An 11,650-nucleotide genomic window follows, 5' to 3' on the forward strand; every position below is an offset into this window, starting at 1 on the left:
GAGCCTATAGATGATTTTCTGAGCTGAAATTCAAAGGAGTTCAATCCTTGAGAGGGCTGGAGCCTCAGAGGAGGAGCTTGGGGGATGACTGGGCCTCAGAAGGACCTTCCCACTTTCTGCAGGCTGGATAAAGACCACAAACTCCCTGCTGCCAGACAAGGCCCCTGTCTGAAGACTGCAAGAAACCCTCTCACCTCCAGCCCTTCCCCATTCCTCCAGGGCCAGGGAGGCCACCTTTTAAGGAGAAACACCTTAATTACGAACCCTTAATCAGCTAACTAGGAAGGACAGCTCTTTGAAAATTAAGCTGGAGTAAATGGAATTTTAATCAAGCTGGACAAAAAGAATTAAATGCTTCCCCTCAGTGGCAGCTCTTACAGGGGGCATACTTGAGCCAACTCATTTATAATCCCAACCATTAGCTCATTTGAAAGAGGATGGTCTTTCTACACTGGAACAAGTTTTGAAAAAAAGAAAGAGCAAGAGAGAAAAAAAGAAGGAAGAAAGAGCGGACTGAAGGAGGAATTCAAAAGTGGGGGAAGGGAAGGGGAATGGAGGAGGAGGACACTTAGACAGACAGCCATGGTCAGCCCGAAAAGTAATTACAGCTGAGAAGAGTGAGTAATGGCCTGTCCCAGTGACCTGCCTGGGGAGTTTCAATACAAAAGGATGTCATGCCCACCTGTGGCTTTGTAACTAATTTAGCACAAACCGAACTAGCCTTGTCCCCAGGGGCGGGCCTGTCACCTCCCAGAGTGCTAACCTCAGCCATGGTGAGCACAGCAGGGCCTGAGCCTCAAATCTATCTGACTGCTTACAGTACAGAGGAGAACATGGCTTGACACTTGGGTTTCATCAAAGTATACTCATGGAGCCTACTGTGTGCACACCCTGCGTCAGACAGCATACCACTGGAGCTAAGGGCAGCTTAAGGAGTCTGCTTCCGTTTTCTGCTGCTGATACTGCCTTGGCCCCATCTCCACCAGACAAGTGAGGAAGGCAGCACCACTGGCTGAATGATTCAATTCATTCCAACATATACAGAGTGTCCCAACCGCATGCAAAGAACTAGAGATGAGGGTGTGTGTACTCGTGTTTGGATGGATAGGGGTTAAAAGATGAAGAAGTTATGTACTGCACTCTGGAGACAATGTGTAAGTATACCTGCGTATACTTACATTTACACATACATATACATATACGTGCGTGTATGTGTGTGTATACACACATGTTGGGGGAGGGGAGGTGGCTTGCTGTGAGGAGATACATGAGGTTCACAGTTATTCGTTAATGGTGGCTCTGATATTTCAGTTGTATCAGAATCCCCTGGAGGGCCTGTTATACCAGAGTTGTCCCAGATTTTCTGATTCAGGAGGCCTGGGGAGAAGCCTAAGAGCCTGGATGGCTATCAAATTCCCAGGAGACACATGTTGGCTGCAGGACCACATTTGAGAATCAGTGTAGTTTAATTCAAGGGCTTGCCAAGTGGGGATAGTGATAAAGAACCCACCTGCCAAAGCAGGAGACATAAGAGATTTGGGTTCGATCCCTGGGTCAGAAAGATCCCCTGGAGGAGGGCATGGCAACCCACTCCAGTATTCTTGCCTGGAGAACCCCATGGGCAGAGGAGCCTGGTGGCTATCATCCCTAGGGTTGCAAAGAGTCGGACACGACCGAAGCAACTTGGCATGCACGCACGTAGCAATTCAAACCCTTGCTGAGCATCGAGTACATGTACGAATCCAACCTGGCACTTTTCTTCACCTAAAATCGACCTGGAGAATCCTAGGCAGCTTAGCTCTTAGGGGCAGTGTATTGTTTGGGAAGGACAGAACCCAGCCCCCTCTGCGCCCCGTGATGAACAGGCACCTACTCCTGTGGCCCTTTTGCTGAACTGTGAGCTTCTGGCGGCAGGGCCTGACCTGTCTTGTAAGCCCCGCCCCTGGCAGAGGGACTGGTGGCCCAGACTGGTGCTCAAGGAATGTTTGCTGACTGAATGAATGAATGTTTTCATCCCGTCCTGGCAGCCTCAGCGGCGGGATGCAGCCCAGGTGGTGGGCTGTGGGAGCAGACATGGTGTCAATGAGATACTCAGGAAGGCAGGCAAAATGAGGCGCGGGTGGTGGAGGGAGCCTCTGGGTGCACATCCAGGGCATACCCGATGGACGAGGGACAAACAGGTTGAAAACAGCAATTTTTACCTAAATAAGAAAACTCCTAACAAGAGAAAAAGAAAAGCCTGGGGCAGCCCCTATGGGATGGAACAGACACCAGCCATGTGCTGGCTGTCACGGCCCTGCTCAGTAGCCGCCGCACACACACTCCAGGCAAGTCGGGGTGGCAGGCGAGCGGGGTGACAAGGCGCAGGGGTGCTGCGCACAGCCCGGTCCTCCTTCCTGGGAAGGGGCAATACAGGCCCCAGCCTCACTGGCCGTGCAGCCGCCAGTGCCACGCCGGGGACGGCGTATTTTTCAGCAAGAGTGGAAGTTAATGAATACATGGACAAAACGCCCTTAACCTCCCAGGGTGGGGGTGCGGTGGGGGTCTCTTTAAGGGCCGTTTCAGCAGCAGCGCCTGGTGTCCCAACTATAGATACCATCCCACCCACTCTTCCATCCAGAAAAGCAGCAGGCCTGGAATGCACTGTTAAATGAAATAGCAAGGGAGTGATGTAAAGGAGACGCATGACACCATCAAGCTGATTCGTGTGAGTGATTTAACATAAAGAACCCAGGCCTTGGAGTTGGGCAGTCCGCCCTGCAACCTTCATTTTGCCTTTTATCAGCTGTTGTGGTATGAGCAAGTTACTTAACTTCCCTGAACCTGCACAGGAGACAATGGCAACCGGCTTTCTTTACTCACAGAGCAGGTGAGAGGCCTCGTGGAGGCAGGACATGAAACATGCTTTGTACCCTGTAAGAACACCATTCCATGACGAGGGTGTCATTATTGAAGCCCAGAGTCCACCCTCAGTCTGGAAAGGGCTGGCTTGTGTGGGGATGGCGACGAGAGGTGGCCAGGCCTCTACTCAGGCACTTGAAATGAAGCAGTAGCCCCTTTCCCCCATGTTCTGCTCTTTCTATTAAAATCAACAAGCAAAAATTAAATAAATAAATAAATAAAACAAAATCAACAAGCAACACAGCACCAGATTAATATCTAATTACTAAGCTGTCACTTACCAGGTGAAAAACTCCATAATTTAGGACTCATCCCTACTCCACATGTTGACACTGATAGCAGGGATCTGGGGTAGCATGAAAAGACACATTTGGGACACCCCATGCTTGCACGCCCCACGCTCTTCCTCTCTACCCAGAATACCAGTTCTCCATGCCCCTCTGCCTCTGTGACCTCATTTAGTCCCTTGCTTCTCAAGCTTTCATTCCACGGGAGAGAAAAGAGATATGTGTTCAGCACACAGGTAGAGGGGCCCTGGGGTAAGTGACTGAGGTCAGGCTGATTGAGCTGGAAGGGACAACCTGAGCCCAGGGCTGCCCATCCTAGGCCCCACCCAGCTGCTTTGAGGCTGAGAAAAATCTCTTACTTGGGAGCTGGAAAGCTCTGGTTTGATTTTATAATCCCCATTTTACAGATAAGGAAAAGGAGGTTTTGAGAGGTCAAGACCCTTGTTGAGAAGTGGATCCTGGTAGTCCAATGTGGGGGCCCACCATAGTAACCAGCCTACTGTGCTGCCTTCTGTCTCTCCCTGCAAGCCAACAACTTCCAAAAGCTCGTCTGGACCACCTCCTCTCAGTTGGACCATGTGGCACGCGGTTTCACATGCGGAGTGTTCCCTATTGCATAGGTGGACCTTTATGCCATCTGATCCCCCTTCTCTCCTCCCCCAGGAGACTGACACACAGAGCCAGCCCAGAACCAACACCAGCTGAACTGAACTGGGGTGAAACCCCCAAAGCCAGCCTGGACCATCGTCACAGACTGAGTGCCGGGCCATTTGGACCATCTCTAACCCTGATGGAACCCTGCAAGGTGCCCATTATCTCCCCACTTTATAGGGAGGGAAGAATCCGGGCTGCCTGATGCTCTCACAGAGACAGGAGGAGCGCAATTCAAAGATGTTCCAGACAATCCAATACCCATACATTTACTGCCAAGCTGCCTTCTCCTCAGGGGATTTGAGACAGAAACCTCAGGAAAGATGCTTGAGACAGCATTGAGGGACGGACCCACAGGTGATACTAAAGGCCCCCAGGGTCCAAAAGAGGGGATAACGCTGTTGGCCTGATGCTTATCTACATGCCTGTCACTCGTTTGAAACTTAAGATACTTTTACTAAATTTACAAAGCTTTTTTTTTTTTTTTCCCCAAGAAAGGGGGTGTGCCAGAAGCTCTTATTTAAGAACAATAACCCTAGTCTTTGGTTAACCTTTTAGCAGAAATGGGTCGGCAGCCAAATGGGAATCAAGTCAATTTAAGAAATATTCACTGTAGGCTTACCACGCACCAGACACTGGGCTAGAGCTGGAAACACGGTAAAGAAACAGAGTTGCCTGTCCTCACGGAGCTTAGAGCGGAATGGAGTCAGATCTGCAGGCAGCGGATCCGGAAGGACTGAACCCAGGAGGGCTGGGAGACCCGGGAGAGGGCTCGTGCGGCTCGCCACGGCCAGCCTGCCATGGCCCGCATGCCACCATGTGCAGCCTCCCTGGCTGGGTCTCCCCTCGCTTCCTCGTGCAAAGCAGCTGTCTGCCAGAAACTAAAAGAGGAACGGCAAACTGCTGAGGGCAAGGAAAGCTGCTCCTTGACCCAAGCATGCCAAATTAGGGCAAAACCAAGCCCTCTGACTGAAAAGAAATTCAGCTGAGGCGCACAAATTTTAAAGACATGTGTGGTCTCGGGCTTAGTTTCTTTGTAACAGCCTCTCTTTCCTCCTTTTTGTATATTGCTATTCTGTGTCTGAGGCCTCTCAGTGGTACCAGCTGCTGCCAACACATGTGTCAGCCCCGTGGAGAGCGGCTCCGTTTTGTGTTGTTTAATACCATTAGGGCTCTTCTCTTGAAACCCCCAATTCCACAACAAAACCGCAAACGCCCAGCTCCCCTTAAGGCCTCTGACCCATGAGCTTTAAAGCAGTGCTTCCCACCTTTTTCACATCCTGGCACACATAGAAAGGACTGCATCTGCTCCGCTCCCTGGAGGCTGCACACTGCCCCGCGCCCCCCACCCCCCAACCCCCTGCCCTGAGCTGAGCAGATGGTATCTGGGCACACCTGTAACACCGATCCTGATACACCTGCTGCGAAGCTTTGGTTCCCAGAGCGTAAATGTCACCAAACGTCAAGAGAGTCATGACAGAAGTGAAGCCAGATGGATCAGAGGACCACATCCCAAACCTGTATCAGAGTCCCAAGACGGGGGACACCGGACCTTTGGCCACCACAAAGGCTTTGGAGCCAAAAAAGGCCATCCACCTTCCCCAGGCGGAGGAGGAAAGCAGCATTCCCTATGAAGCAGTGCAGGCTAGAGATATAAATAGCTTCTAAAAAGGTTAGCAAAATGCAGAGATGACAAATCTACAGTAGGTTACTAAGGGAAACCAGGGTGCTCAGTGCCCGGATCTCACCTGTTGCGGCTGATGCCTGAAAGGAACACTGCAGCTCCTCTCAAACTCTGCTCCCCGGGCCCTTCAGGGTGAGTGAGGGGGTGCAGGGACCTGGAGGCCTGGTGACGTGAGCGGGCACCTCCTGAGTCTCACTGCTGTTCCCCGCAGACCCCTCCGAATTAAGGAAAACCTTTCAATGGGTCTGGTTTTCACAAGCCCACTCCCTCAACTCCCTCAGCAGGGAAGAGTCCACCTTGGGAGGTTTCATGAGGATGTTGGCCCGAAGGCAGGAGGTGTTCCATGAGTGGCAATTCCCTGGGCTTTCCCCTCCCCCTTCCCATGACCCTGGGCCCTTGGGTGCTGCCCAAGGAAACACTGAAGGCGGGGCATTCCCAGGCTACCAGCCCTGGAGATTCCCTTCTGGAAGGGAAGCGCTTTCCTGCGTACCCAGAGAGTTTGCAAGGTAGCCACAGCTGCTGGGCTACGACAAGTAAGAAACAGACCTTGCCAGTCCCTGAACCAACCCCCGGGGACACCTGAGCTAAGGTATTTATAGCTCTCCTGTATGCATCCTTGAACTTGTGTGTGTTCAAGTTAACACATATAGCAACAGTACACCCCAAAGCACACATATGGATGTGTACACACTGAGGCAGTGACTAAATCTGGAACTCCCAGGAACCCAAACTCAGCCCCAACACACACCCTCTTGAGTGTGGGTATTCCGGGACCTGGGATAAACTGGGCGTCTGTCCTTCCCTCTTCAAGGTATCAAGTTCTGCCTTCCTGCCAAGGATTAAGAGATCAGCCGGGTGCTGGAGAGCAGCTTGCCAGTCAGCTCCCACCGGCTCATCTGCCAGAGCCCTTTCCACTTCCCCCAAGCTCCCTGTACAAAGGCAGGAGGGGAAAATATCACCTTCTAGCCCCTCTGTGGGCAGACAGAGGGGCTGCAGAGCCAACCTCAGAGCCCTGAAAGCTGGGCAGGAAAGGAGAAGCACTGCAGAGGCCCAGGCCGGAAGCCAGACCCTCCAGCAGGCCCCAGAGAGCTGGAGGGAGTGTCCACAACTTCCACTCTGAAAAGCTTGGCAGTAAAATATTGGGCCTGCTCCTGGGCCACCCAGGGTCTTGGCCAAGACAGGGGGGCTTCCCTTTGGCCTAATGCTGGTGGTGGTGCGGGATGTGCCCAGGCAGACCACGTGACCAGACTAACACTGCCCATCACACTCACGTTCTCTCTCTCTCTGCCAGCAGCAGAGGTGAAGGGGGAAACTGCCTGCTCTGGAAGGCAAGAGGTCATCTGCTACAGCCACCTCTTGAATTTTTTTAATATGTTCTTTAATATATAAATTGGGCCATTGTTACATGGCTTTGAACTCGACTGAGGTCAAAGAGGGGATCCAATGGGACTTCCGTGGTGGTCCAGTGGTTAGGACTCCATGCTGCCAATGCAGGGGCTCAGGTTTGACCCCTGGTTGGAGAATCAAGATCCCACATGCCAAACAGGGCAGCTAAAAAATAAAAATTAATACATTTTTTTAAGAGGGAACCCAAGAGTAGGTGCCCAGACTAGAAGTCCCAACCAACCTGAGGAGGGTGTTGTTGCTATGAATCAAATACAGAGAGCACCCAAGTACACAAGGAAACATTGTACTTTATTTTTTAAAACTTTTTATATTTTTTTCTGGCCTCAGGTAGGATCTTAGTTCCCCAACCAGGGATCAAACCTATGCCCCCTGCACTGGAAGTGCAGAATCCAAACCACTGAACCATCAGGGAAGTACCTACAAGTGAACATCTGAAAGTACTATGAGTTCCTTCCCCATCCCAACCTACCTCCCAAAGTAGCATCAACTGAAACCTCCATACCCCACTTGGTTCTCAAAATCTACACTGAACTCTTCATTTTGCTAAGAGTTCTATCATTGGGGATGTAGGTTCTGATCGAGAAAGGAAAACCATCTGACACAGCAGGGCATTTAGAGAAGGGAGCATTCAACTGTGTCCATGGGTAGTGATGGAGACTGTGGGAATTCTGAAGTACAAAGTTGGCACCATGGCTCCACTCAAAAGGCTCTAGGATCTGGCATCCTAGTGGAATTTCTATCAACTCCAAGTATAACACACTGCCCTCTTCCACCTGCGACCCCTTCACCCCACAAAACTGCCTACAGTGGAGCACAGTAATTTCTCCAAATATTTATTACACATCTACTACTATGAATGAAGAATAGTGTCAGCTGTTTTTCCACACATTAAACAATTTAAGTTGGCCTACAACACTGCAGTGCAGATTTTAATTATCTACATTTTTTACTAGATCACAAAGAAGGTTAATAATGTGGTAAGAATCAAAAGAACAGTTCAGCCAAGTAGAGATCCAGGCCCAAGCTAATTTGGTTCCAAAGCCCATGGGCTTTTTTCTGGTGCCCTTTAGACTTTAACATTTCTCTACATATGTATATGTGTTTCTTGATCACTATTATTATTGTAAGACTAATCTGATATCGATTCATAAAGGCATGAGGCCTTAATGCCCAAGTACAACACAAGTACCGCCTAAATAACACTCATGGCATCTAATTCAAACACTTCCACCTATGCTGCCATTGGCCATGGCAGATCCCTATCTTAAATTTATTCTTTGTAGCCCCCAGGTGCTTAGTGCAGGGCCAGGTACCACAGAGTTGCCAAGAATCGGATATGACTGAAGCGACTTGAGCACAGACACACACAGGTACAAAGTGGGCACTCATTTAATCTCATTGAGGATTATGTTGCTAAGACTGCTTATTAGTAATAAACGCTTGGATGCTGAAAGATGAATTATTGCTAAGAAAAGTCTTAGACACTGAGAGAAACACCAAGGGAGCCTAGTCCACCTCGTGGTCAACAGAATAGGTGATCCACCACTGAGTAAAAAGAGTAAACTTTAATCACTAATAGGTTGATCCCACTAGGTATACAGCTTACAATCTCCACTGGAAAGAACAGTTGACTCTTTCGACCTGGGTTCTTTCCTCTGCAGGACTGGCATATAACCCCTGCTCAGAATAGCTGTGAAGATTCCAGGGACCATGTCTACAGACATACAAGCAACCCAATCAACCCAGGTGTTACCTCAGCACCTCCCATGGTTTCCTGTGTATATAACCACCTCTATATTCAGACCCATGTCCTAACCCAAGCAACACCCTTCAGTAGCTGCGTGATCTTAGATCAGCAACCTAGCTTCTTTGAGCTCCTTTTCTCATCTGCAAAGATAGTGGATCACCTATCTCATGGGGTTGTTTAGTGAAGAAGATGATATAATATTTGCATGTGGATGACTCTGGCCTGATATGTACAATAGAAGAAAGTCAGCAAATATTAGTCAGATATGAATGTGCACAGAACAGCTCTGACATACACACGTCCTGTTGAATAGGGCTCGTGGTCAAAAAACAGTCATGGTGACAAGTAACAAAGAAAAGGGAAGAGGCACTAGTGAGAGAAGTTAAAATTAGAGACGATTCTTAAAAACCTCTCTCCTTTCAACCAATAATTTCAAACTGTTGTTTACCAGCTGTACTGCTTAAACATTAGTCTTATTTGATTGAATGGGTTCTGCCTCTTGCTGTCCATGACAGAAGGAGTAGCTACAAGGCAGGTAATGAAAAGTGGCCCTGGAAAGCTAAGAACTGGTTATACTGGGACTTCCCCGGTGGTCCAGAGGTTAAGATTTTGCCTTCCAATGCAGGGAGTGCAGGTTCTATCTCTGACCAGGAGCTAAGACTCCATATGCCTCTGGGCAAAAAAACAAAATATAAAACAGAACAATATGGTAACAAATTCAATAAAGACTTTAAAAATCGCCCACATCCAAAAAAAAAAAATCTAAAAAGAACTGGTTATACTGACCTGGGTCAGTTTGGTGAGAGGGGGTGGCCTTAGTCACCTCTCTCTGACAACAGTCTCCCTTTTGAGGCTACTCTATAGAGTCTGTTCTAACAGTCTCTCTCAGAGGCTCCTCTAACTTCACAGTACAGAAACCAGAGGTCACACTGAGGCCCCCAGAGAAGACATTTTCCAGAATCTAACCTGATACTACAATTCTGAAACCCAGAACTAGATGAGTTTACAAAGAAAACCTCCTCTTTATTGACCTACCAAGTATGTGCCAGACTCAACGCTAAGCATCTAGCATATAATACATGCCCAGGGGAATGGTCTGAAATTTTTATACCCCATCTTACACATAAGGAAACTGCACTGTTGGCCATTCCCTACAGACACTCTCTAAGGCCCTCAACTGCCCACATGTCCTCAAGAACTCGTCAGGATGACACGTAGAAACTCCCGTCTGAATTTTCAGGTCTAATCACAGGGCTGGATTTTGCAAAACTTCATCACACATCTTAGGCCCACAGCAAAAGTGGGTTTGGGAAAAGGGTGGAGCTGGTACAGAGTCAGAAAGGAGACTTCAATCCTTCAGAAGCCACCTCTAATTTGCCAATAATGGTTAGAGGCTGACAGGAGGAGGGTGCATTTTCTTTCTGCACAGTGATCTCTACCAAAGAAAACCCAGACAAAGTCACCTGGCCTTCCTAGGGAACAACAACAACAAAAGCTCTTCCTCCAAGGCTCAGGCTGAACTCCTAACCCTTCCTCTCCCTGCCCCAGGGAGTGGCTGGATGGTTGTTGTTTCTTTTCTTTTTTTCCCTGTGGTCCTCGGTAACACCACAAATTACGTTTTCAGGGACTTGAGTCCCAGAGTGCAATGATGTTGTAATAAACATAACCAGGACCAAATGCCTTCCCATCATATTAGATGATGCCATTTCCCACCAATCAGGCTCCTCGGGCAGGCAGACCACTCACCAATGAGGGACCAGACAAAGGCTGTGAGGGGAGACCTGGTCATCTGCAACTAAAAATAAGGGCGCTTCAGGATTGGCTGCTGCCACTTTGCAACAGGAGTTGGGACCCACACACCAGGCACCACACAGAAGGCACACACAGGCAAAAACTTTCAGCCCAGGGGTTCCCGTGGGGTGGGCTGGTCTGCCTTTGTTGCTGAGGTTTTATCTTTTTCCCAATGTGCTGACTCAAAGAAATACTTGATCCAGAGGGACCCTCGCAGACACACCCTCGCTCCTAGACACCTCAGTTTCTAAAGGCTCTTCGCGATCACCGTAAATTGGGGAAAGGGAGGGGGGTGTTGGCTGGGGCCAAGACACTCACCTGTCCCGCAGTATCATAGAGTCCCAGGAGGTACTGCTTGCCCCCAACGGTGACGCTGACTGCAAGGGCAGAAGTGGGGGCGGGGAGAGAAGCTCAATTACCTAGACTCTGGGGCCATTCTGTTCCCCGCCAGGACCCTCCCCTCCCAAACCAGCGCTCGCAGGCGGGAGCTCCCAGGGAGATGCCACCGCTTTTCCCAGGCTCACGGTGAAGTGGGCGTGAGGCTGGGATGAAGTGGCCCCCAGCTGCCCACTCCCTTCTCCCAAGTCCCGTAGCCACGCTTCCCCCTCGGGGTTTGAGACTGTTGGGAAGGCGACTGTAGGAAGGTCAAGGAGGTCGGCCCGGAGCACCGAGGGGGTTGGGAAGTGACGGGCGCCGAGACGCGCGGGACGCGGGACTGAGCACCGGGATTGGGGGGGCGGGGTGGGAAGAGGGGTGGGTCCAGTTGGCAAGGGGGCTGCCCGAGGGATAGCCTGGGGGTGGGGCCCGGCGCCCCGTGGAGGGCGCGGCGGGGGAGGGGGGAGGAGCGCACGCAGGGGAGGCGGCGAGGGGGCTCATCCAAAGTTGCTCCAAAGTTCCCGGCCTGGGGAGATGCCCCTTAGTCAGCACTTCCGAAGCTTACCTGCGTAGTGGTCGAAGACGGTGGGCACGTACTCCTCCGGGAAGGCGTCGTTGGCATAGCTCATGAGTAGGCACGTCTTGCCCACCGCCCCGTCACCGACCACCACGCACTTGAGCATCAGCGCGCCGGGCCCGTGAGCCATGCTGCGGCCGGCCGGCCTCCGGGCATGGTCCCCCCGGAGCCCCCGCCCCGGCCCCGGGCTTAGCCCCAGCCCGCCTGGGGGGTCCGCCGCCGCCGCCGCC

The 11,650-nt window shown here is 50.8% G+C and overlaps 1 protein-coding gene across 2 annotated transcripts in view; it reads right to left on the reverse strand.

The window, feature by feature from the left end:
* The window catches only part of RHOQ (ras homolog family member Q), a 40,226-nt gene extending 28,676 nt beyond the window's left edge, over window positions 1-11,550 (reverse strand). For both annotated transcript variants that reach the window (XM_065929342.1, XM_065929341.1), the window contains exons 1-2: window positions 11,409-11,550; window positions 10,787-10,845 (exon numbers count right to left, since the gene is read on the reverse strand). In XM_065929342.1, the coding sequence (XP_065785414.1) occupies window positions 10,787-10,845; window positions 11,409-11,550 (201 nt within the window). The remainder of the gene's footprint in view (window positions 1-10,786; window positions 10,846-11,408) is intronic.
* Between the last annotated feature and the right edge of the window lie 100 nt (window positions 11,551-11,650).

This window comes from Muntiacus reevesi, chromosome 3, assembly GCF_963930625.1.
Source record: "Muntiacus reevesi chromosome 3, mMunRee1.1, whole genome shotgun sequence".
NCBI classification, from domain to species: domain Eukaryota; kingdom Metazoa; phylum Chordata; class Mammalia; order Artiodactyla; family Cervidae; genus Muntiacus; species Muntiacus reevesi.